Source organism: Artemia franciscana, chromosome 5 (assembly GCF_032884065.1).
Source record: "Artemia franciscana chromosome 5, ASM3288406v1, whole genome shotgun sequence".
In the NCBI taxonomy this organism is placed as follows: domain Eukaryota; kingdom Metazoa; phylum Arthropoda; class Branchiopoda; order Anostraca; family Artemiidae; genus Artemia; species Artemia franciscana.
In genome coordinates, this window is record NC_088867.1 from 26,471,225 (window position 1) to 26,495,867 (window position 24,643).

Here is a 24,643-nt window from a genome sequence, read left to right on the forward strand (position 1 = left end):
AGTGAGTTTAATAAATTTTTTATACTCAGTCAGTAACAAAGACACTTGGAATTGACTTACTAGCTGAGATTATTGTACTTAACAGTGCTTGTATTAAATTTTTGGTACGCAGCCTGCAACTAAAAAAATACGGAATTTATCAACTAGCTGAGGTTATTACACTCAAAAGTGCAAGCATTAATTTTTTTGTATTCCGGTAGTATCTACAACACTTAAAATTTATCAACTAGCTGAGTTTGTTGTACTTAAAAGTGCATTCATTATACTTTTTTTTACTCAGTTAGTACGTAAGACACTCATAATTTAACAACTAGCTGCGTTTGCTGTACTCAAGAGTGCTTATATTAGATTTTTGATACCCAATCGGTAACAAAAACACTTGGAATTTGCAAACTAGCTGAGTTTATTGTACCCAAAAGTGCTTTTATTAAATTTTTTCTACTCAGCTAGCCAGTAAAACACACGAAATTTATCAACCAGCTGAGTTTGTTGTACTGAAAAATACCTTCATAAAATTTTGTTACTCAATCAGCAACTAGAAAACTCAAAATTTATCAAGTAGCAGAGTTTGTAGTACTCAAAAGTGCTTTTATTATATTTTTAATGTTCAGTCAACGGTTAAAACACACGGAATTTATCAACTAGTTGGGTTTTGTGTCCTCAAAAGGTTTTTCATTACTCAGACAACAAATAAAACACTTGAAATTTATCAGCTAGCTGAGTTTGCTGTACTCAGAGGGCTTTATTAATTTTTTTTACTCATTCAGTAGCTAAAACACTCGGAACTTGCCAACTATCTGAGTTAAAAGTATTTTTCTTAAATTTTTAGTTATCAGTCTGAAAGTAAAACGCATGGAAAATATCAACTAGCTGAGTTTCTCGTATTTAAAAGTACTTTCATTAATCTTTTGTTACTCAATCAGCTACTAGAAAACCCAGAATATACTAACTAGCTGTGTTTGTTGGACACAAAAGCGTTTTTATTAATTTCTTTATTCCCAATTGGTAACTAAAACAAGCGAAATTTATCAACTAACCCAGACTGCTGTACTCAAAAGTAACCTTTATTAAATTTTTGGCACTCAGCCAGTAAGTAAAACACATGGAATTTTTCAACTAGTTGAGTTTGTTATACTCAAAAGTGCTTTCATTAAATTTTTTTACTCAGTCAGCAGCTAAAACATCCGGAATATATCAACTAGCTGAGTTTGTTGCACATAAAAGTGTTTTATTTGTTACTCAATCAGCAGCTAAAACATCCGGAATATATCAACTAGCTGAGTTTGTTGCACTCAAAAGTGTTTTTATCAAATTTTTTGATAGACAGTTGGTGACTAGAAGACTCGGAATTTACCAACTGAGGTTGTTGAGCTCAAAGTAGTCTTATTAAATGTTTAGTACTCAGCCAGCAAGTAAAACACACGGAATTTATCAACTAGCTGAGGTTGTTGTACTTGAAAATGTTTTTTATTAAATCTTGGGTACTCAGCATGCAAGTAAAACACAAGGAATTTATCAACTAGCTGAGTTTGTTATACTTAAAAGCACTTTTATTAAATTTTGTTGCTCATTCAGCAGCTAAAATATTTGGGATATACAAAGTAGCTTAGTTTGTTGTAGTCACAAGTGTTTATATTAAACACTTATTCCTTATACCCAGTCGGGAACTAAAAGACTCGGGATTTACCAACTAGCTGAGATTGTTGCACTCAAAAGTGCTTTAATTAAATTTTGTTACTCATTCAGCAACTAAAACACATAGAATTTACCAACTGACTTAGGTTGTTGTGCTCAAAACTGTATTTATTAAATTTTCATATATCCAGTCGGTAACTAACACATTTGGCATTTATCAACAAGCTGATTTTGTTGTAGTCAAAACTTCTTTTATCAAATTTTCTGGTACTCATTCTGCAACTAATACACACATAATTTATCAACTAGCTCAGTTTTTTTTACTCAAAAGTGCTTTCATTAAATTCTTGATAATCAGTCAGCAACTAATACAGTCGGAATTTACCTACTAGCTGAGTATATTGTATGAAAAGTACTTTTATTTAATTATTTTTCAGGGTATATTCCTTGATTCAAGCTCCTTTCTAGCATGTAACATCATACATGTCCTTACAACAGGCCAGTTTCCGGATATGCACTTGGTAGAACCATTTGCTTATAACCTCTCAAATTTATGTCAAAATCATTTCAAATTGTCTAAGTCAACCTCATTACCAGTAAACCATGTTCAATTCTATTATGAGTATGTCAAAATGTCATTTTAAGACATGAAAAACAAGTTGAAAAAATTCTGAGTTCAAAATGGGGGGGGGGGGTCAAAAAATTGGGGGAGGGGCATTGGATTCCCTTGGTGGTGGGACTTGGATGAACATAAGTTCCCATTTGGAAAACGCTATAAAAATTGATTTATTGACGACAAAGGCTCACCGGTTTATTCTATCCAAGTGTGCGTCATAAGAAAAAAGGGGTAGCAAACTTGTCGCTTTTTGATTCATTAAAATTCTGTTCTTATTATAAAATGCATCTAAAATCCTGCCAAAATACATTTAAATCCAGATACCGAATATTAAGCATAGTCTTTTTGAAGTTAAAAATAAACCAATTAAGCACCTTTGAATCATTCATGCTTTACTGAACGAGTTAAAACGTTTGGAGCTTGTACAATCTGACAATTCAGTAGCTAGAAACCCACCACATTTTCTATGTACCTAAGTGGGAGGCACCATAATACCCCCCCCCCCAATTTTTGTTTTTATTTTAATGTTAAACTATATATTTGACTGTTTTAACTAAACCACCCTCGATTAATCATGTTTCATTGGTAACGAATATGTTTCTATTTTCTTCCCATAATAACATTGACTTCAAAATTATTAACTTCTGTACGGGTTCCCTAAAAAAAACATATTTTCTGCTTGCACTTATAAGCTGAATACCAGTATAAATAGCTTTCAAGAGATTAGCGAAATATCTTTTAATGACTGGAGAAATTTCCTTTAAGAGATTAAATCCAAGATACACCCCCAATGAGCATTAATAAGCTGATTACGGTTTCTCTCTCTATATATACCTGATATCTGACACTTCAGATTAGTATGTTTTTTTTATATCTAATTAAAATAGAAATTCGACAATTTTCAAGAATAGTTATATTTGAAGTAAAATATTAAAGGGAAAAGTGTACCATTTAAGCATTAAAATGACGAGATTGGGAATTGGTTTTATCAGCAGTAGCTACAGAGAATTGAATTAGTTTTTTTTAAACATAAAGATTTTTACGTTCGCTTTCATGAATAGCACGAGAATATGTGCTCATGCAAGTATGCAAATTATAATCCTCTGTAGTATAGGCAATCTGGTTGCTAGGGAAGGTCATTCACTCGATCTAGTTGCTCGGTAGGGCAGCCATGGGAGTATACAAATTAAGTTCAAGTAACCTGAGGAATGATAACATCTGGAGTATTGTATAGCACAATACTCCCTTCACCCTCTTCTCCCCAAATGCATCCGATGAAAATTTTGAGAGAGCCATTTTGGTTTGAAATATTCCAATTATCAGATGACAGAACTTTGGGGTCCACATAACCTCCCCCCCCAAAAAAAAGCGGGGGAAGGGTTGTAGCTTATGTCCCGGGGGCCTATAAAGTTTTTACGGGAAAGGAGGTCGTTCTAGGTTCGGAGGGGACTCAAATGATTAGAACTTGATAAGTTCTACTTCCCTTGTTAAGAGACAAAAGTTGCCCAATGACAACTAGCCTCCCTCCACCAACCCCAAGGCCATACGGCTCTAATTTTTCTCCAAAGACACTTAGTATGCAATGGGTGGTGTTATAAACTTTGGAGGGGGCTCATTTAATTGGAAACAATAATTTCAAGTATCCTTTTAAGGTCCAAACGTGATTGGAGGGTATCAAGCCCCTCTCTCCATGCCCTTTTTCCCCAAACGTATCCAGTCAAAATTTTTAGATGGCCATTACGTCCAAAAAAGTAAAGAGGTGAAGTGACTAAAATAATTATTCCTCTAGGGTTGACAAAACCTTTCACCTTTCCAGGGCAAGGCATGTAACGTATGCAAGATGTCCATTGTTTAAATATAAGATTTTTATCGAAGGGGTAATCGTACAGACTTCGGAAAAGCCCGATTTGATTTAAATTAAAAGTTCAAGCTCCATAATCAAAAGTCAAGAGCAATCAAACGGTAGGCATCCCCCTCACGTCTTTTTTTTCTGAATACTTTCGATCAAAATTTTGGGTTAGCCATTTTCTCCAAAATCTTCTAAATGTCAAATAGCTATGGTTACGGGTTTGAACCTCCTCCCCCCGTCCTATGAAAAGGGCTATAAGTTATACTAGTACCCATAGTTAAAATTTCAAGCTTTTGAACGTGTGACCGTATAAATTTTAGAGGAAGTTCATGCCATCGGAAATTGAAATTTATTGTGCCCTTTTTAAGAATCTGAAATTATAAAAAAGTAACAAGCCCCCCCCCCTGCGCCTTTTCTCCCAAATACATTTTGTAAGAATTTTGAAATAGCCATTTTGCTCAAAATAGTCCTAAATTCAAATTACTATAACTTAAAAGTTGAGTAGTCCTCCATAGCCCCAAGGAAAGGATTATAACTTACGTCAGTTCTCCACTCTTAGAATATTAGTTTTAGTGGTAGGGTTGGTCGTATTAACTTTGGAGAGGTCTCATTCGATCGGATATTGAAACTTTTAGTTCTTTTTTAAGAGTCAAAATATATCAATTGGTAATTAGCCCACTTGACAGCTTCCCAAATAGCATCTGTTCAAAATTTTTAGTTAGCCATCTTGTTCAAAATAGTACAAAGGCCAAATAAATATGTTTCCGGGTTTGAATCCCCCCCAGTCCCGGGGAAATGGCTCTCAGTCACGGAACTTCCTTATTGTTGCTTTGATAGTGTGTTTACCTTGATACCTTGTTAACTTAGATGCCTTATATACTTTGATACTTTGGTACTTTGACACTGGTTTTGGTACTTTGATGAAGGTTTCATGTTGAAAAAAATGATTTTGAAATGAGGCATTTTCTAAAAACCTGAAACTTTTTGTAACCAAAAACGAAGAAAAATAAATCAAAAAAATTTTCGGAAAAGGAAGTTTTTCAAAGAAACGTAAAGGCCATTTGAAGCTTCAGATCAGCAGATACTAATACTTGTTACAATTTAAAGTAGAAACGACAAGAATTATTATTGAATAAAAAATGAAACCCAAACGAACAGAAACTATATAAACAATCATAGCAAAAAAATATACAACAAGTACTAATATAAATGAATAAATTGCAAGAAATTACTACAGAAGAATAAATGAAACCCAAAACGAACAGAAATTAATTTTGTAATCATAGCATCATTGGCACTTTACTGAAAACTATATGTATCTTGAACAGTCTTGGAAAGTACAAATAAAATCAAACTGAATATTTGATAAATAGTGATATCAATTGTTGGAAGATAATCAGTTCAAGATTTTATTTTGCTGTAATTTTATTTTCATTTTCAGTGCTGTAGTAACTGGAAAAGAAAATACTTGTAATACAATTTGTTTTCAGTGAAGTGCCAATGACGGAATAGCTTTTACAACTAAGGATGGGGGCAGTATTCACACTCTTGTTTGCAGTGAAACTGTATTTGTCTTGAACAGTCTTAAAAAGAACTAATAAAATAAAACTGAATATTTGATACATATTAATTGCTGAAAGCTCATCACTTCAAAATTTAATTCTACTCTAATTTTCATGTTTATTGTCAGTGTTGTAATAAGTCCAAAGAGAATATTTCCAGTGTAATTAGTTTTCAGTAAAGCGCCAATGAAGCAGTAGATTTTAGACTTTTACAGTGAGAGAAGGAGGCGAAACCTAAACTCTTGTTTGCAGTGATTTGTGTTCGTTTTAAGCTTGATTTCTACATTCAAGTTAAGTTTTTACCTAGGACCCTATCTATTTTTGCTCTTGTAACTGTTATTAAAGTTCATCTGAGTCACTAGTAGCCCCGTCAGTCGGCTCAGCAGGGGCATATACTACTATAACTGATACACTGAAGCTTTTAGTCATAAAATGAGCGACTAGTATTCTATTATCAATGTTTTCCCGTCCTAAACAAGACTCAGCAGCTTCCTCATTGATCATGAGCCTAAACCCTGTCTTCGTACCCCATCCTTCCTGCCTAAGTAAATAAATTCAATATTACCAAATTTCATACCCCTGGGGTATGAGGTTCGGAAATTTATAATAAGTCCAATTCGAAGTGTCTGAATTCGTCAGTTAAAATGTCAATATGATATTTATTTATCTGACACTGATGTTTAAACTGCTTGGGTGAAAAATTATGGTGTCTTCAGAGAAATAAATGCTAATCTAATACAATTAGGTTATATTGGCATTAACATTTAATGTCAATAAATGTCTTTTGAACTGGTCTCTTACATTGCATATTGCATTGTCAGAAATCATTGGAAATTAAAAAGGTTATTAATGTCATTATGACTAAACTTTTTTTTGATTGGGACTATTGATCTATCACTTCTTTATCCACCTTTTTATTACGGTCTCATAGGTGGGGCTTATGCTCAATTTGGTGAAAAAAAAAATGACGTTTACAAGGATAGTCACTGTGATGCTGCTATTATTGCTAAAAAAAAAGAGACAACAAATCTATCATATTATTCCACATTATGTGGTGACTACTAAGGTAACTGGCATATAGCCCATTTTAAATGTGCACTTTCAAAATTACAAAAAACATGAAAAAACCTAAATTTTATTTACTATTGATTTCAAATATTTCCTGTTGTGCCCTTATGGTCGACTACTCTGATAAAATCATTTTGGTCATCGGCCACTTTACTGACAAGACTTTCTTCTGTTAAAGATCCTCGAAACTTAAATGGCGATGGATCTGAACCTGATTTTTCTTTGTCTTCACCTCCTTGGTCATCTTCAAAATTATCCAATGTAACATGAAGGCCGTCAAGTTTGGTCAAATTGGGGAGCTTTTTAATGCACTCTCTCCTCCAAATACCTTCAGCACTGCATCTCTCCTCTATGGGATTTCCTAAAATGCAAACTATTATTAATGAATCTCTTTAGTCAGGTCTACCAATTCATGCACAGGAGCTCACTTGAACTTATTGAACAGAAGAAAGTTTACACTGAACCCTCCCCAAAATAGATATATGTGTTCGAAACAGCATACTTGAAGGTAATTTATGACCCAGTCTCTGAGCCTCAATCTGATACGGATTCTACGGATGTCTACAGATTCCAAAATGCTTAACCACTTTATAACCTCAATAACAGTAGTGACAGCATAAGGCTTCCGGCGATACACATACTCCTTCGAGTCCCGATCTCAACAGTTTCTTTTAAATTTATTCACGGTGCAGGTGTCTGTTACGTCATAGGGAATGTTTTCTAAGAGATTCAGGTGTCTGTTATGTTATAGGGATATTTTTCTATGGTTTTTATGCTTATAAAACCCAAGGATATGGGGAAAACCTTCAGGGGCTTCTCTACCCAACAAGACCCCGACAAATCAGGATTTCTATGGTTGCTACATAATAAAGAGTCTTAAAAAACCATCAGGGCTTCTTTACCTTAGGATTACCGTGATTGTTACGTCATAGAGAGTCTTAGAGCAGTCCCTAAAACCTTTAGGGACTGCTAGTGGGGGACCTTCAAGACGCTCGACCCTAGTGAGTGATTCCAGCGGGACCCTTAGCATCAAATTCCAATGGGGCCCTAGCAAGCAATTCCAATGGGGCTCTAGCATCCAATTCTCACTCTGATCAATGAATATTTGCCTGTTTTGGGGTTTCAAGAAACAATTCACTCCAGTGTTTCAAGATATTTATTTCCTTTTAAGCTCGTTTGATCCAGCCTACCTGCCTAATAAATTGCGATCCGATCGTAAACAAAACGAACTTAGGCTTAATTCGGATGTCAAAACATCAATACAATAATTTGTTTCCATAGCTCTTGTTTTCGTAGAGGTCCCCATGTCTCTATTTTCATGCCCTGCAATTAATCATGCTTCCAAAATCATGGCCTGCAAGCAAAAGTTCGTTGAAGTTTCAGGTGTAAGGTATATATACAATAGGTGTAATGTATATATACAAGTTCTAGCTGGCTCAGCCTATATGCCAAATAAGCTGAAAACCTATCAGACAACTAAAAAATAGGCCCATCTTTGGGAATCAGAACTCATGCAGCAAAACCTGGTTCCAAAATTACTCTCTGCATAAGGGGTCTACCTGACCAAGGAACTTTAGAAATGTCAGTTTCTTGCTGAATGGAGAGAAGAAAGATAAGGAGGACCGGCAAAACAAATTTTTTTCCCTCACACCCACCTCCTTGCGTAAATTCAGAATATTAAGTTAACTTGTATTCCTCATGGAAAATGCTCGGAAAATGGTGATGCTCGGAAAATACCCCCCAGTGTATTACTGTTTTTTTTTATGAAACAGTGGACATTGTCCGTCATGCATCAACCCAAAATTAATCTAATTCTTTTATCCCCAAGTTCTAAGACTATCTACCATAGGTCTGCCTTAAGAATGACCCATGGACGGATGATAAATATACTTACCTATCAACAAGTAAAATGACATGATATTTATGCAATCAAACAGTTCGTGGTAACGAACTGTAGTAAGGAGCGACCAGGCTCAATAGTAACCAAAACTCTAAAAAATGGAATTTTGATACCAATACCTACATCAAAAGAATTGCATTCTAATGCTGATTTTAAATATATAAGTTTAATCAAGTTTAGTCTTACCCATCAAAAGTTACGAGCCTGAGAAAATTTGCGTTATTTTAGAAAATAGGGGGAAACGCCCCCTAGAAGTCTTAGAATCTTAACGAAAATCACACCATCAGATTCAGCGTATCAGAGAACCCTACTGTAGAAGTTTCAAGCTCCTATCTACAAAAATGTGGAATTTTGTATTTTTTGCCAGAAGGCAGATCACGGATGCGTGTTTATTTGTTTTTTTGTTTTTTCTTTTTCCCAGGGGTGATCGTATCGACCCAGTTGTCCTAGAATGTTGCAAGAGGGCTCATTCTAACGGAAATGAACAGTTCTAGTGCCCTTTTTAAGTGACAAAAAAAATTGGAGGGCACCTAGGCCCCCTCCCACGCTAATTATTCTACCAAAGTCAACGGATCAAAATTCTGAGATAGCCATTTTATTTAGCGTAGTCGAAAAACCTTATAACTATGTCTTTGGAGACGACTTACTCCCCCACAGTCCCCATGGCAGGGGCAACAAGTTACAAACTTTGACCAATGCTTACATATAGTAATGGTTATTGGGAAGTGTACAGGCGTTTTCAGGAGGATTTTTTTTGGTTGGGGGAGGGGTTGAGAAGAGGGGGATATGCTGGGGGAACTTTCCATCGATAATTTGTCATGGGGGAAGAAAATCTCCATGAAGGGAGCGCAGGATTTAATAGCATTATTTAAAAACACAATGAAAAAATAAATATGAAAAAGTTCTTTCAGCTGGAAGTAAGGAACAGCATTAAAACTTAAAACAAACAGAAACTATTACCCATTTGAGGGGCTCACCTCCTCCTAATACCTCGCTCTTTACGTTAAAGTATTTTTAGTAATTTCAACTATTTATTCTACGGCTTTTTTGATTCTGGGGTCATTCTTAATGAATTGGGACAAAATTTAAGCTTTAGTGTAAAGAGCGAGGATCTGACAAGGGGGCGAACCCCCTCATATATGTAATAAAAATATGAGAATACAAAAGTTCTTTACGTAAGCTAATTTATAAGTTACGTAAATCTTTTACTAATAAAAATATTCGTAAAAAATTAAAAGTTCTAGTTGCCTTTTTAATTGACCAAAAAATCGGAGGGCAACTAGGCTTCCTCCCCCGCTCTTTTTTTCTCAAAATCATTCGATCAAAATTATGAGAAAGCCATTTAGCCAAAAAAAAAAAAAAAAATCAAATTTCGTTTTAATTATTCCTCTGCGGAGAGCCAAAATCAAAACATGCATTGATTCAAAAACGTTCAGAAATTAAATAAAAAAAAAACAAGTTTTTCTAACTGAAAGTAAGGAGCGACATTAAAACTTAAAACAAACAGAAATTACTTAGTATATGAAAGAGGCTGCTTCCTCATCAACGCCCCGCTCTTTACGCTAAAGTTTTTTACTGTTTTAAAAAGAAGAATTGAGAGACAGAGTCAAATAAGACTCTTTCATATACAAAGTAATTTCTGTTCGTTTTAAGTTTTAGTGTCGCTCCTTACTTTCAGTTAGAAAAACTTGTTTTTTTTATTTAATCATAATAAGGGCCTATGTCAGATTTGCCTCTCACTCACTCGGGCCATCTGTCTTGGGTTTAAGACTATCTTTTTTATTGGGTTGACAATCTGCTTAAGTGGATCTATCATCCGTCTATGGGTTATTCCTAGGGCAGAACTAATGTAGATAGTTATCGACTGAGTCCGTTTATTTTGAATCAAAATCAAGTAGTTTTGGGCATCAAGCCATGGCTAATTGTAGAAAAAGCCAAGACAGATAGTCCAAGTGAGTGAGAGGTAAATATGGCATTACCCTTATTAGGATTGTATTAAAATGATATCAGTTCATTTTTTGATAGATAAGTCTATCTATCATCCGTCCATGGGTCAATTCTAGTCTTGGATTGAATTTGGATTGATGCGCGACGGACAATTTCCATTGGACTTGTATTATTATTATTATTATTATTATGAATTTATTATCCGTCAAAAACGGAAAAGACGGAGTATAAAAAAAAATTTAAATACGTTCCAACTACAAACACTATAAAATACACTAGTCGAGGGGTGATTGGCTCTTGAAACATTGGCACTGAAGTTGGAGATTCTTCTTTCTATGGTCATGGAAGGGTTGGTGACCTTGTATTTCATGGAGATGTCACTATTGCTGTGCCACAGAGGGAGACGCAGGAGAAACTTGGTATATCTTTAAAATGTGCTAAAAATGGCTTTTTTTCGGTAGCTATGAATATTTTCCAGAAGGGAGCCAGAGCAAGCAGATGGGAGGTAGTAAAAGCATTGTATAGCCGGGCAAGGAGAGGACGGTTGAAACGATATTTATTGGCAACAAGTAATCCGTAAGACGCTCTTATACGGGAACAGAAGTGGTTTGTCAGTACTGAGCTTGTGTCCTTCAATGTAGAAGAAATAGGGAGGCCAAGATAGGTAAGGGACTCACATGGCTTAATCAGAGTGTCACCAATTTTAACGGAGAGGTTAATTGAAAGCTCATTTTTTGAACCATTGAAGAAAAGAAGTTCCGTTTTAGATTCGTTGAAGGAAAGTCCGATCTGCTTGTATGCCGATGCAAGTGAGTCGAAATTTTGTTGAAATAAAGATATCAAACAAGAAACATGAATAATGTCATCAGCAAAGTTCAGCAGCGATAGATTGATCCCTTGGAAAAAACACGACGGCTTCATTACTTGTTGTGCTTCGATGATATTAAACAGTGATAGTTAAGTTTTGCCCCCTTGACGTACGCCTTTCTTCACACTCAGCATTTTTTTAGAAGGAAAAGTGACGGACAGAGAGGGGATCAGGATGACAGCTGAGAGCTTGATGCAAGAGGAAACACCTTGCTGAAGGGCTTCGAGTAGGATATGGCCATGGATGCCAGAATCGAAGACTCTACTAACATCAAGCACTCCAGAGACAAGAAGATCACCATTTTTTATCTGCATCAACAAGAAGATTTGCAAGAACGCTGTGAACGCGTTCCAGTCCTGAGTGCTTTTTGAACCCGAACTGGTCATCCGGAGTAGTGCATCGAAGTGCAATTACATCGAAAATAAGGGATTCAAATAGCTTACAAAAAGTAGTTGAACCAGTGATTGGACGATATGAAGCGCACTGGTCAGCTGGTTTACCTTTTTTGAGAATAAGATGGACCAATCCTAGACCAAAGCTGTCAGGAACGATGCCAGTAACAAAAATCAACTGAAATACCAGAGAAAAGTGCTCTAGGAGAACATTGCTGGCAAAGCTTAAATGGGTGCCAAATATACATCGATGCCCTTAGATTTCTTTTTATGGCACTTGGTATTAACCAAGTGACATATAGCAATCGCAAATTCTGTCGGTCTGTCTGTCGGTACCGGTTTTGCTACTTTAGGCACTTCCAGGTAAGCTAAAACGATGAAATTTAGCAAGCGTATCAGGGACCAGACCAGATTAAAATTAGAAATAGTCGTTTTCCCGATGTGACCATCTGGGGGCGAGTGGGGGGCCGGTTAATTCTGAAAAGATAGAAAAAATGAAGTATTTTTAACATACGAACCGGTGATTGGATCTCAATGAAATTTGATGTTTGGAAGGATATTGTGTCTCAGAGCTCTTATTTTAAATCCCAACCGGATCTGATGACATCGGGGGGAGTTGGAGGGGGGAAATCTAAAATCTTAGAAAACACTTAGAGTGGAGGGATCGGGATGAAACTTGATGGGAAGAATAAACACAAGTCCCAGATACATGATTGACATAATCGAAACGGATCCGCTCTCTGTGGGGTAGTTGGGGGAGGGGTTAATTCTGAAAAATTAGAAATAAATGAGGTATTTTTAACTTACGAACGGGTGATTGGATCTCAATGGAATTTGATGTTTAGAAGGATATCGTGTCATACAGCTCTTATTTTAAATCCCAACCGGATCTGGTGACATTGGGGGAATTTAGGAAGGGGAAACCTAAAACTTAGAAAACACTTAGAGTGGAGGGATCGGGATGAAACTTGGTGGGAAAAATAAACACAAGTCCTAGATACGTGATTGACATAAACGGAACGGATCCGCTCTCTTTGGGTTAGTTGGGGGGGGGTTATTTCTGAAAAATTAGAAAAAATTAGGTATTTTTAACTTACGAACGGGTGATCGGATCTCAATGAAATTTGATATTTAGAAGGATATCATGTCTCAGAACTCTTATTTTAAATCCCGACCGGATCTGGTGACATTGGGGGGGAGTTGGGAGGGGAAACCTAAAACTTGGAAAACACTTAGAGGGGAGAGATCAAGATGAAACTTGGTGGGGAAAATAAGAACAAGTCCTAAATACATACATAACCGGAACGGATCCGCTCTCTTTGGGGTAGTTGGGGGAGGGGTTAATTCTGAAAAATTAGAAATAAATGAGGTATTTTTACTTACGAACGGGTGATCGGATCTCAATGAAATTTGATATTTAGAAGGATATCGTGTCTCAAAGCTCTTATTTTAAATCCTGACCAGATCTGGTGACATTGGGGGAAGTTTGGGGAGGGGGAACCTAAAATCATGGAAAACGCTTAGATTTGAGGGATCGGGATAATACTTGGTGGGAAAAATAAGCAGAAGTCTTACATACGTGATTTACATAATTGGAACAGATCCGCTCTATTGGGGGGGGGGGGTTAATTCTGAAAAATAAGAAAAAATTACGTATTTTTAACTTACGAAGGAGTGATCAGATCTTCATGAAACTTCTTATTTAGAAGGACCTCGTAACTCAGATCTCTTATTTTAAATCTCAACCGGATCAAGCGTAATTGGGGGGGCAGTGGGGGGGACCGGAAATCTTAGAAAATACTTAAAGCGGTGAGATCAGGATGAAACTGGATGGGAAGAATATAAATCTGTCTAAGATACGTGACTGACGTAACTGGACCGGATCTGCTCTCTTTGGTGGAATTGGGGGGGGGGGTAATTTTGAAAATTGAGGTATTTGTAACTTACGAAAGGGTGACCAGATATTAATGAAATTTGATATTTAGAAGGATCTTTTGCTTTAAAATTCAAAAATTTTAAATTCCGACAAGATCCTGTGACATTGGGGGGAGTTGGAGGGGGAAACCGGAATTCATGGAAAACGTGAAAATTGGGGTATTTTTATCTTACGAAGAGATGATGGGATCTTAATGAAATTTGATTTTTAGAAGGAATTCATGTCTCAGAGCTCTTATTTCAAATCTCGACCAGATCTTTTTACACTTGGGGGAGTTGGAGGGGGAAATCTTGGAAAAACACTTGGAGTGGAGGAATCGGGATGAAGCTTGGTGGATAGAATAAACAAATGTCCTTGATACGTGATTGACAGAATCGTACTGGATTCGCTCTCTTTGGAGGAGCTGTGGGGAGGGGTTCAGTGATTTGGCGAGTTTGGTGCTTCTGGACGTGCTAGGACGATGAAAATTGGTAGGCGTGTCAGGGAGCTGCACAATTTGACTTGATAAAGTCGCTTTCCCAGATTCGACCATCTGGGGGGGCTAAAGGGAGAGGAAAAATTAGAAAAAATTAGGTATTTATAACATACGAGTGGGTGATCGGATCTTAATGAATTTTGATATTTAGAAGGACATCGTGACTCAGAGCTCTTATTTTAAATCCTGACCGGCATTAAGCCTCTTATTTTCCTTTTTAAATCAATCTATTGATTCATAGAATTTTGTTAGAGCTCATACCATATGATCTCTTGGCTCTTAGCTCTTCTCGCCTCATCACAAGTGCCATATGAGCTCTTAGCTCTTGTTTTTTAGCTTAACAATTTTAGAAAATATAGCTTAACAATTTTAGGGAGTGACCAGGAAGCCAATATCCTTAACTGCAAACTGGAGCTCCTTCTCCAGGGCCTGGCAAAATGTGTTGGCTAGGTAGGAATTAGGGACTGAAAATCGGTCTCTGAAGTAGTCGCATCAGTCTTTTACTGGCATGCACGGTGGTCCATTGGAAGATTTGTTCTTAGCTGGAAAACGCCATAAAGCTGGAGGCGAATTATCGACAATCTCGCTGGTACGGGCAATTTCATTGGCCTTATGCTGTGGGATAGCTTTAGAAACTTTACGTTTCGGTAAATATGAGCACCGTTGACTACTCTGGATCGCGGCTTCCCAAAATCTACCAATAATTGTAGCCAGAATTTTGCTGAATCACATGCGGCTAGGAGGTTGGGATTATTCCGCCAGTTACGTACTTCCATGCCGCTGCGAAATTTGCGGACAGGAACTGCAGCTTTCTTAGCTGTATGGATAGCATGCATTATCTCAGAACAGTAGATGATTAGTAGGATAGTTTTTTCCGAGTCTACTGGCATGTTCAGACAACCCAGAAGTGCGAAAGGAATTCGGATCTTCGACAGGATGGAGTCACATGAACTCTGGTATGAATCGATGTTATCAGCTTCCCAGTTGAGGCTGTACATTTAGGTGGAGAATGTGTGGGTGAAGTTTGTAGCAAGGGCTTTATTTGAAAAGAATTACAGATCAGCATGTGGTCAGATATGGAGTAATCAAGAAGAACCGAAATAGCTGAGGAGGGTTTAATCATCGAAGAACAATAGAAATAGTCCAACTGAGACACGGAGCCAGATTGATGGATGTACGTCAAACCGCGATCATTTCCAACACAGTTTGGACTTGGACAAACATGGAGTAAGATCTAAGATCTATTGTTTTCAGGGTCAGACAGTTCCCGTTAAAGTCACCAAACAGGAGACAATTTAGGCCTTCATCTTCATGTTTTTATACTAGCTCGGCAATAGATGTACATATGAGAGAGAACTTTCTCTCAGATATATCATTACGGTAGTTAGTAGAAAAATAAGCTACGAACATGACCACATTCAAAACTTTAACCGCAAGGAAACTGTCAGACTTAGCAACTAGATTACCAAGTAGCTCTTTCCGTATCGTCAGGGCCAAACCACCTGAAGGCCTACCGCGAGTGGACTTCGCATGGTAAAAAACAGATTATGTTTCGACGTGAACTCCAACAGTTGACGACTATCGCTTGACAAGAAGTGTTCCTTGAGACCCATCATGTCAAACAGCAAGCAAAGTTCAGACAGTAAGTGATGTTTCGGTAGCCATTGATGTTCCACGATACAATTAGAAGAGACGGAGTGACAGGACACTTAAAACTGTAACATGGGTGGTCGGAGGAGTTGCAAGGAGCACACTTAAGTGCCTTGGTACAAGGATTATCTTTGGTTGTGGATTGGCAGCCTCACCACACCTGGAACATTTTCGGGTACCTGAGCACGCAGACGCAAAATGACGATAAGACTGGCAAGAGAAGCATTGGGGTGGCAAGCACTGAAATACACTAATTGGGAGTCTTTCGTACCCTATGATGGGTTGAGAGCGAATAGAAGACTCGAGGTCCTCTTTAGGCTCAGAAAGAAGCTTAAACCAACGGGTGTTTAGGATTTGAGTAGCTTTCCAACAGTTGGCGATCAGAACACACAGGCTATTTTCATTCAGGTCTTCAGGAACATAACGGATAATACCGAAAAAGGAGGGGCATTGGAGTTTAGGCTCGACTTCAGGGTTATTCCTGGTTATGCGTGACATAATAGATTCGGCACCACTATTATCCTTTGTGACTACTTTCCATGCGTCTCTACTGGGACGAAGCTCGATTATATTCCCACTAGCTTCTTTACATACATTCTCCAGATATGCTTCACGGGAGTCAGGCTTTTTAAGGTCTAAAGGGGGCTTCTTGAGAACAACTGCATAGGAAGGCTCGGCCAGTGCAGTGACTAATTGATTCATGGATGTAGCAAGTTTTTCAACTGCACGGCTTTTTTCTCACTTTCAATGAAGTCCTTCAAATTATTGGAGATTTCTGTCACTTTTTGAGTAACAATGGCACTGAATTCACCTAGCGTAGTTGGGACCTCCGTACGATCTAAAATTACGAATTTCGGCAATTTGATCCGGCTAATCTCGCATAACTGGAACAGTTTCAGCATATCTAACATATCATAGGTAATCTTTTGGCGAGCAATGTCGCGACTCGAAGTCTTCGAATAGTGCCAAACTGTATCCTTAGCTTTTATAATCGTATCCTTGTCATAAAATCCCACTACCTTTTTGCAAATTTCATCAGTCTTACTTGCTTGGAGCGCTCGCGATAAATAATTTAGCAAAGCATTATGCACAAGTCTTTCTTTCTCACTCGACATTATGCTAATTTAGAAGTCCGGACACATTCAATGGGGAAAAGAAACTGGTTTCTATGTGCACGCGACAAGTGCCCATTAGCGACTGAAATGTAGTTGATACGTGAAATGTAATTAAATACCTGAATTTAGGTCAATAGATCGTAGTACTTTTAATCCGTATGAACGTTTTTTTGAAAGAAAAGAATAGTCACTGAATTAATACAAGTCACTGAATTAATTTAGGTTTGAACGCAATTTCAAGTTCTATTCAATCCCAAAAAAGGTGTTACCACGCTGATGTTTACCCCAATAAACAAGGGAAGCGTCAGTCCCCCTTCACCTGATTCCCATAGTTTAAGGGATACTCTCCCGGTAGGTACAACGGTGCTTGCGAGGGGGAACTGCCCCTCTTCTGCTTGCCAATTAGGGTTATGTAAAAAACGGCTCGCCACACTTAAAATTGAAACAGGCACAAATCTATTTTTACAGAATATAAATAAATTTTCAGAAATTAGGTCAATAGATTACAACATTTTTAATCCATATAAAAATGTTTTGAAAGAATAAAATAGTCGCATAATTAACACTGGTCACTGAATTAACTTAAGAACCTACCGAGTTTCAAGTTGATAAATCCAGAAATGGTCTTATAACTTTCGAGACTGAATCGAGACTCACAGGTGAACAAGTATGCAAAATCTGTGACTGAATTTGCTTGGACTCACAGGTGAACAAGTGAAAACTAAGCCAAATAGGCTTGGCTGCTTGTAGTCTAAAGGTGGGATACCCATGTCATAGGACTGACACATGACCAACAAGTCCTCTGGACTCGCAAGTGAACGGTGAAACCTATAATTTGTCAAGTGTTTTGTCAAATGACACGGGCTTACGACGGAAGGGGGGCAAGAAAATAGGAACAAGGGGGCCTCGACAAAAACAAAAGCTTTGGAAACAAATTGTTGTATTGATGTTTTGACTTCCGAATTAAGCCCAAATTCGTTTTGCTTACGATCTGATAGCAATTTATTAGGCGTGTAGGCTGGGTGAAGCGAGCCTAAAAGGAAATAAACATCTTGAAAAACTTGAGTGAATTGTTTCTTGAAACCCCAAAACGGACCAATATTCACTGATCGAAGTGAAACTTTCACTGTATGTAGAGTGGACCAAGGAGAGCCTATCTAGGAGAAAGAATTGGAAAGAAAATAAGGTTACACTGATTTTTCTTTATGCTGATCTGCTTTAAAATTTTTTAGCTATGGAAGAACTTGTGATTAAAATTTTAGAACCCTGGAACCTTAATTGGAAACAAATCTGGTTGTTCTGAATCTTGATGTCCTATATTTCGTTTTTTTTTTATGAAACAACAAAGCAAAACTTGTTAGAATAAGTATCCAAAAAATTCATTTGTTTAAACAAACAAGGAGTTATAACAAAAACATTATAATAAGATTTCCATAATAAAATGGTACATTAATATCCGTCTATGTTCAAGGTTGTAACAGGAGAGGGATTAGCATGACTTCAACCCTAAAGAAGGTAAAAAATTATGCATGTTTGAAATATCTTTGAATAACTTTCTCTTTTCGAATCCCCCCCCCCCAGAAATTCTTAAGAAACATTATAAGAATTTGCTGCATAAAACTCTTATTATTTAAAAATTTGGCTGAATATCTAATTTATCCGGTAGTTTAAGTAAAAAGCAAAAAAAAAAACAAATTTCTTAAGCAGAAAATCACTAACTAATAAAAAAAAACTATGTCAATAGAAAATAAACAGAAACTCACTTGAAAAAAAAATCTTCCAAAAAATGAAGTTAATTGAAGACCAAAAGAAGAAGTTGACACCAAAGACGAAAAGATATAAAATTATATTAAAACTGAAAACGGGCAGAAATTACCATTAATGAATAAATGAGACCCAACATAATTCAAAATTAGTATGGATACTAGAATTGAACTGGAAATGAACAGAAATAACCTAAAACAGTGTGGGGCTAATGCTTTTTAAGCCTTCTAAAGGCCAGAGCGTCATTTAAACTTTAATATATTCTCACTTAAATATTGAAAAGTGAAAAATTGCTGAAACATGAGGGAGCGAATATCATTGCACATTGCGCAGTCAATCTATATTCATTAGTTCTTCTCAGTAATCGGTTAGCTGGAAATAAGAGTGACGAGATAAGTCGTAAAGCATGCGAGTTTTTTACAAAGGACGATATAATCAAGGCTAAGGAGATACTGTGGTCTTCTGCTCACTACACCAATAGAGTGTCAATTAAAAATAGTGCCGAAGACAATATTAACGAAATGTTAAAGGCATTTGAAATTTGTAAGCAACGTAACGTTGAGCTGCCAGTCTTTGTGATAGTTGAACCTGACGAAGTCCCTATCTGTCCTGATGAGATAGCTGCGGTAATCACCAGAAAAGTTACAGAAGTTTCTAATAAGCTAGACAATTTCATGAATAAGAACCCTCCCATCCCCTCGATTGTCCCTAGAGTTACTGAAAAAAAGCCCTCATATGCAGTGGTACTCAAGAATTTGCCCTCTGACCTCACGAAGTCAGATTTGAGGAAAGACTTTTTGCAAAAAATGTGTGGCAGAGAGTGCTCTAAAATTTTCGAAGTTCAGCCCAGAAAAGATAATTGGCGAGTTGTTACAGCTAGCAAGGCTGGTGCAGAAACTCTTGTCGGGGTCTTTCAGAACGGTGATAAATCTCTTTCTGCGACAATCATGAGCCCCTCTCACCTCGGTATTGCTCGATTTGTTCCCAACAATATAAATGACGATGAACTTTGCGCACTGATTCCTAAATGTGTCAGTTCAAAACAGATTGGCAACACCCGCTCGTTTCGATTGAAATTTGAAACCAAAGTTGATCTTATGAATGCTATAAAAAATCCCCCAGTCATAGATTATGAGAGGATCAAAGTGGCTGAGTATCTCTCCCTCCCGGTAAGATGTTTCAAGTGTCAAGCTTACGGGCATATATCCAGTAGCTGCAAAAATGAAGCTATTTGCGCAGTCTACGGTGACCATGGTCATTCAAGCTCCAAAAACATCTCCTTGTCAAAGGCCCAAGAAGTGTGCATTGTGCAAATCACAGGATCATCCCTGTTAAAGCTTCAAATGTCCAGTCGCCCAAGGACTTTTAAGTAAAGTTAAGTCAGCATAATGGCTCGAGCCTTAAGTCTTTTATCATGGAATATCAATGGCAAAGTGGTTGACAAAGGCCTAGACCTCTCTGAACTTTTAAGTGCAATTGAAATAATTTTTCTGCAAGAACATTTTTTGTCTGATGAAAGAAAAATCTACTCAGTATTTCACAGAATTCTTATCTCTTATTTCACCCAGCGAAAATGAATAAGAGCCGTGGCCGACCTTCAGGCGGATTAGCTATCATTTCACAATTTCCCGTCAATCTCCTTGAGTCGAATGACCATTTCATTGCTGCCGAATTTTCGGACCTAATCTGCCAACTAATTACTGCTCTTCGCAATCAGAGAATAAATTCATAAATGCTTGCAAAAAGCTAGCGAGTTTTGTGAAGGGAGTTTCAAAGCGTCCAAATGCTCAAGTTTTGATCGCAGGAGACTTTAATTGTGACTTAACAGATAGTTCATCGCCAAGAACCCAACTCCTTCTGAATTCCCTTTCCCCTTCCTACTCAGTTGCTGACAAAACAGAAACTTTCACGTTTATTGGTGGCCTGTCAGCGACTTCTAACCTTGATCATTTTATTGCATCTTTCCCCTGTGAAACTGTCAAGGTAATTAGTGATGGCTTTTATTCGGATCACCTTCCAATAAAGATGAAAATAAATGCTTCATTTCATGCCCCTAAACAGCCAGATAAAAAGTGGTTTTATATAAAAGACTGGAAAGAAGTTAACCGCGAGATGTTTCATTCTGAATGTGACAAAATATTAAATAAAATAAAGGTGCCCTTTCATTTGTTGTGCACGTGCTCGGGCCTTAGTGAAAAAGAAATAGCCATCGGACTTACATCTAGCTGAAATTGACCATGCATTAAAGTGTGCTGAAGCTTCAGCTGTCCCGTGCAAGCGTATTAGGAAAGGCTCTCAAGTTCAGGGTTGGTCAAAAAACCCTTCCCTTATTTCCGCGCGCGAGTCTTCTAAAATTTGGCTGAATATTTGGAAGAATTGCGGCAGGCCTAAGTCTGGGACTATAAATGGTTTGCGGCTACGTTCTAAACGTTTTTTTGCTAAAGTGTTAAGAAAACATAAGGTGATCTTATTGAGAAAAACGCTCATAAAATTGCAGAGAACCCTTCGAAGCTCTAGAAAAATTTTGAACGCCCTTGTGAACACATTAGTGCAAATAATATTCCTGAGCCTGAGTGGATAAATTATTATAAGCATGAGTTTTCTTCTCCCGATCCTGCTCTTGAGTCAAAATTTGAAAAAGAATTAAGTGCTTGTCTGAAAAAACACGAACCTTCGACATTTATAATTAAGCCAAGTGATGTATCATTTTATTGTAAATAACTAAAGAAAAGAAATTCCGCGGGAGTTGATGGAATTACTGCCAGAAATTTTGATTATGCAAGTGCTCTTCTATTTAATCATTTATATCTACTTTTTCAAATGTCTATTGAAAACGGAGTTGTTCCTTATCAATTTACAGTTGGTCAAATAACCCCTATCCCGAAAAAGGCAAAAAGGATTTTACTGCGTGTAATTCGTTCCGACCTATAACAGTTTCTTGTACTATTTTTATATTGTTTGAGTCAGTTATTTTGGATGAAATTGTTTCTAAATGTTATGTCCCACCCCACCAGTTTGGTTACCAAAAAGGTATTAGCCGGGAGCATGCCCTTTTTGCTTTAATGAATGTTCGTGCTGAGGCAGAAAGAAGTAGATCCCATATTATCCTTTGCGCTTTAGATGTTGCTCGTGCTTTCGACTCTTGCATTTTTTCCCAAGTTTTACTTGAAGCGTATAAAAGAGACGTAAATTTTTGTATAGTAAAGTGCCTTGTGTATATGTACCATCACCTTAAGGCAAAGTTAAAGGGGATCTTCCCTTTTTGATATTTTGAAAGGAGTCCGTCAAGGTGGCCTTACCTCAACTTCTTTATTTAATAACTCTGTTTTAAATGCCCAAAATTTTGTTAATTTTAGTTGTATTCACCGTGGATTTAACTTGTCTTTAATAACTTTGCAGATGACGTTTTGAATCTAAGCCGTACTTTTATTGGTTGTGAAAATGCGTTTAATCAGCTTTACAATAAATATAAAAATATTGGGCTTTCTTTCAATGTTGAAAAAACTGCTGTTGTAGCTTTAAATTTTAAAGAGACAAATGGCCCTATTTTTTATCTTTAGCTAATGTTCAAGTCCCCCTTTCTCAAAAATTAGTTTACCTTGGAATGCCTATTGGAAAAAATATGAAAGAAACTGTGAAATTATCCCGTGAAAATTTGAAGAAAAAACTGAGAATTGCTTATGCTTCAATTGTATCTAATATTAAACACATTGATAAATTAAATCTTGCGAAAATTTATAAAAGCCTAGTTGTACCTCATCTCCTTTCTCTTTGTCCGGCTTGGCAGTTTTTTAGTGAACCTCAGAAACTATCTGTTCGTAGAGTATATTTTCGTTATGCTAAATTCCCTCTCAGTTACCCTCCTTGGACTAGAAATAGTCACTTAATGAACAAATTCCGCCTAGTTTCTCCTACATCTATTATTGATAAAAGGCTTCATAATTTTCGTTCTTCTATGTCGATAGTGTCACACCCATGGTCAGCATTACTTATTTAATTGTTTGTTTGTGTTAATTTGTATTTATTTGTAGCTTCTTTTTTATTTATTTTTCTCTTATTACTCCATCTTAAGGGCGTTCCGCCCTCTTTTTTGTAGATGGGTTATAAATAAATTGATTGATTGATTGATTGATATAATTTTCAATGGTTCATAAATGCCCATCGAGCCGCTTAGAGATTTTGAAAGTGAGGGGAGGGAAAGAGTAGCATCATTCTTATTTCTAAACGTTAATCAACCTAGAGATGTCATTTTTTTTGCACTGTGGTTGGTGTTGTGATAAATAAAAACACACAATTTGAAATACAAATTATTGTTACAAAAGCGAAAATAACACTCTAATCAGCTCTGGGAAAAAAGGGACATAGCAGTTATACTATCCATACTAAATGCTGTTTTCATAGATTTCCAAAATGGTAAACTGTAAGCCACAAGCTTAGCGTTCAAGACGATACAATCTATATCAAAATTCACATCTTCCATATTTCCTACTCCCTTTAGACTGAACTTAATATTTTATGGTAGAAAATGGCAAAAAAATGGCACTTATCTGTGGCATTATCTTTTTTGATAACTTAAAAGGGCAGTAGATATTGTGGTTTCCTTTCAAATGACCCCTCTTAAAATATCTATGGCCACCGGTTTAATATGATCACCCTTGGCAGACAAAACAGAAGAAAAAGAGACACATCACTGTTTTGTATTAAAAAAGAAAATAAATTGTGGGACACTAAGTCTCCAGTACAGGATCTTCGAAAACAATGATTTCATAGGGGTATTTTTTTTTTTATTATTAATTTAATATCAATTTCAAGGGTTCTAGACTCTTTGGAAATGCTCAAAATTTGATTCAATAATAATAAATTATTATTCTTTTAGATCTGAACTGGACTCACTTTAATATTTTGTCCATTTTAGTCGTTTTTGGTGATTTTTTTTTCGTTTTTAGATTTAATGATTTGTGTTTCGTTTATTTATTCAACAACGGGACAGATTGTTCAGTGACACTACGGAAAAGTTGGGAAAACCTGTCAAATTCAGCTCAATTAACGACGGAAGTTCAGCCAATCTATTGATTTCAGACCAGTCTTTTACCAAATTGTTTGAAGCAAGCAATACCCGAAGTTTTTTGAGACTTGTGATCCCTCTAAGTTTCTCGATATAGTTATATGAAATCCAAAGTTCCTCCAAGGTTTCAGCAACGGCTTCCTAATAAATAAAAAGACAAGGATTCACTTTATGAAAAATAGAGCCAAAAATGTAGAATACAAATCACAAGACATCGTATTTAGCCTAAATGACACCTAACACTTAGATACAGATATTTAAGAATTTTTTCATTGGCCTGGGAAGGAAAATCTGACTTTATATGGCTTTAGTGTATCCCAAACAGAGGAGCAGATAACAGTTTCAGAATTTCTAGTGTGAAGCTCAGCAAAGCTTTGCCTATATGCTTCTAAGAGGTAAATGGAACCTATTTTGTTTAACATTATAGTTTAGCTTGTTTAGCCAATTTTATTTAGCCGATCCAATATATATATATATATATATATATATATATATATATATATATATATATATATATATATATATATATATATATATATATATATATATATATATATATATATATATATATACTTACTTAAGTCCCGTCCATCCTCGCGGGACGTTTTGGGGCCACTTCTTTTGACAGGGCGTGAACTAGGGCTCGGTACGTTGTTCTATCGTATGCAGTTCGAGTCAACTCAACGATGCGCTTTCGGTCAAAGTTTTCAATCCACCTCTTGCTAGGTCTTCCTCGTGGTCGAGATCCGTCTATGGTTCCTTCGAGGGAGATTTTTGGTAGACGGTCGTGGTCCATTCTCT

General features: G+C 36.7%; 1 protein-coding gene across 2 annotated transcripts in view; it reads right to left on the bottom strand.

The window, feature by feature from the left end:
* LOC136027176 (dynein axonemal light chain 1-like) overlaps positions 1–24,643 on the bottom strand; it is a 55,409-nt gene that overhangs the window by 17,645 nt on the left and 13,121 nt on the right. Inside the window, exons 2-3 of one of the 2 annotated variants that reach the window (XM_065704182.1) lie at positions 23,803–23,983; positions 6,806–7,091 (exon numbers count right to left, since the gene is read on the bottom strand). In XM_065704182.1, coding sequence (XP_065560254.1) covers positions 6,814–7,091; positions 23,803–23,983 — 459 coding nt within the window. In that variant the 3' untranslated portion in view covers positions 6,806–6,813. Of the gene's footprint in view, positions 1–5,219; positions 7,092–23,802; positions 23,984–24,643 lie in introns of those variants that run through there. The other variant, XM_065704183.1, reaches the window with a different exon arrangement.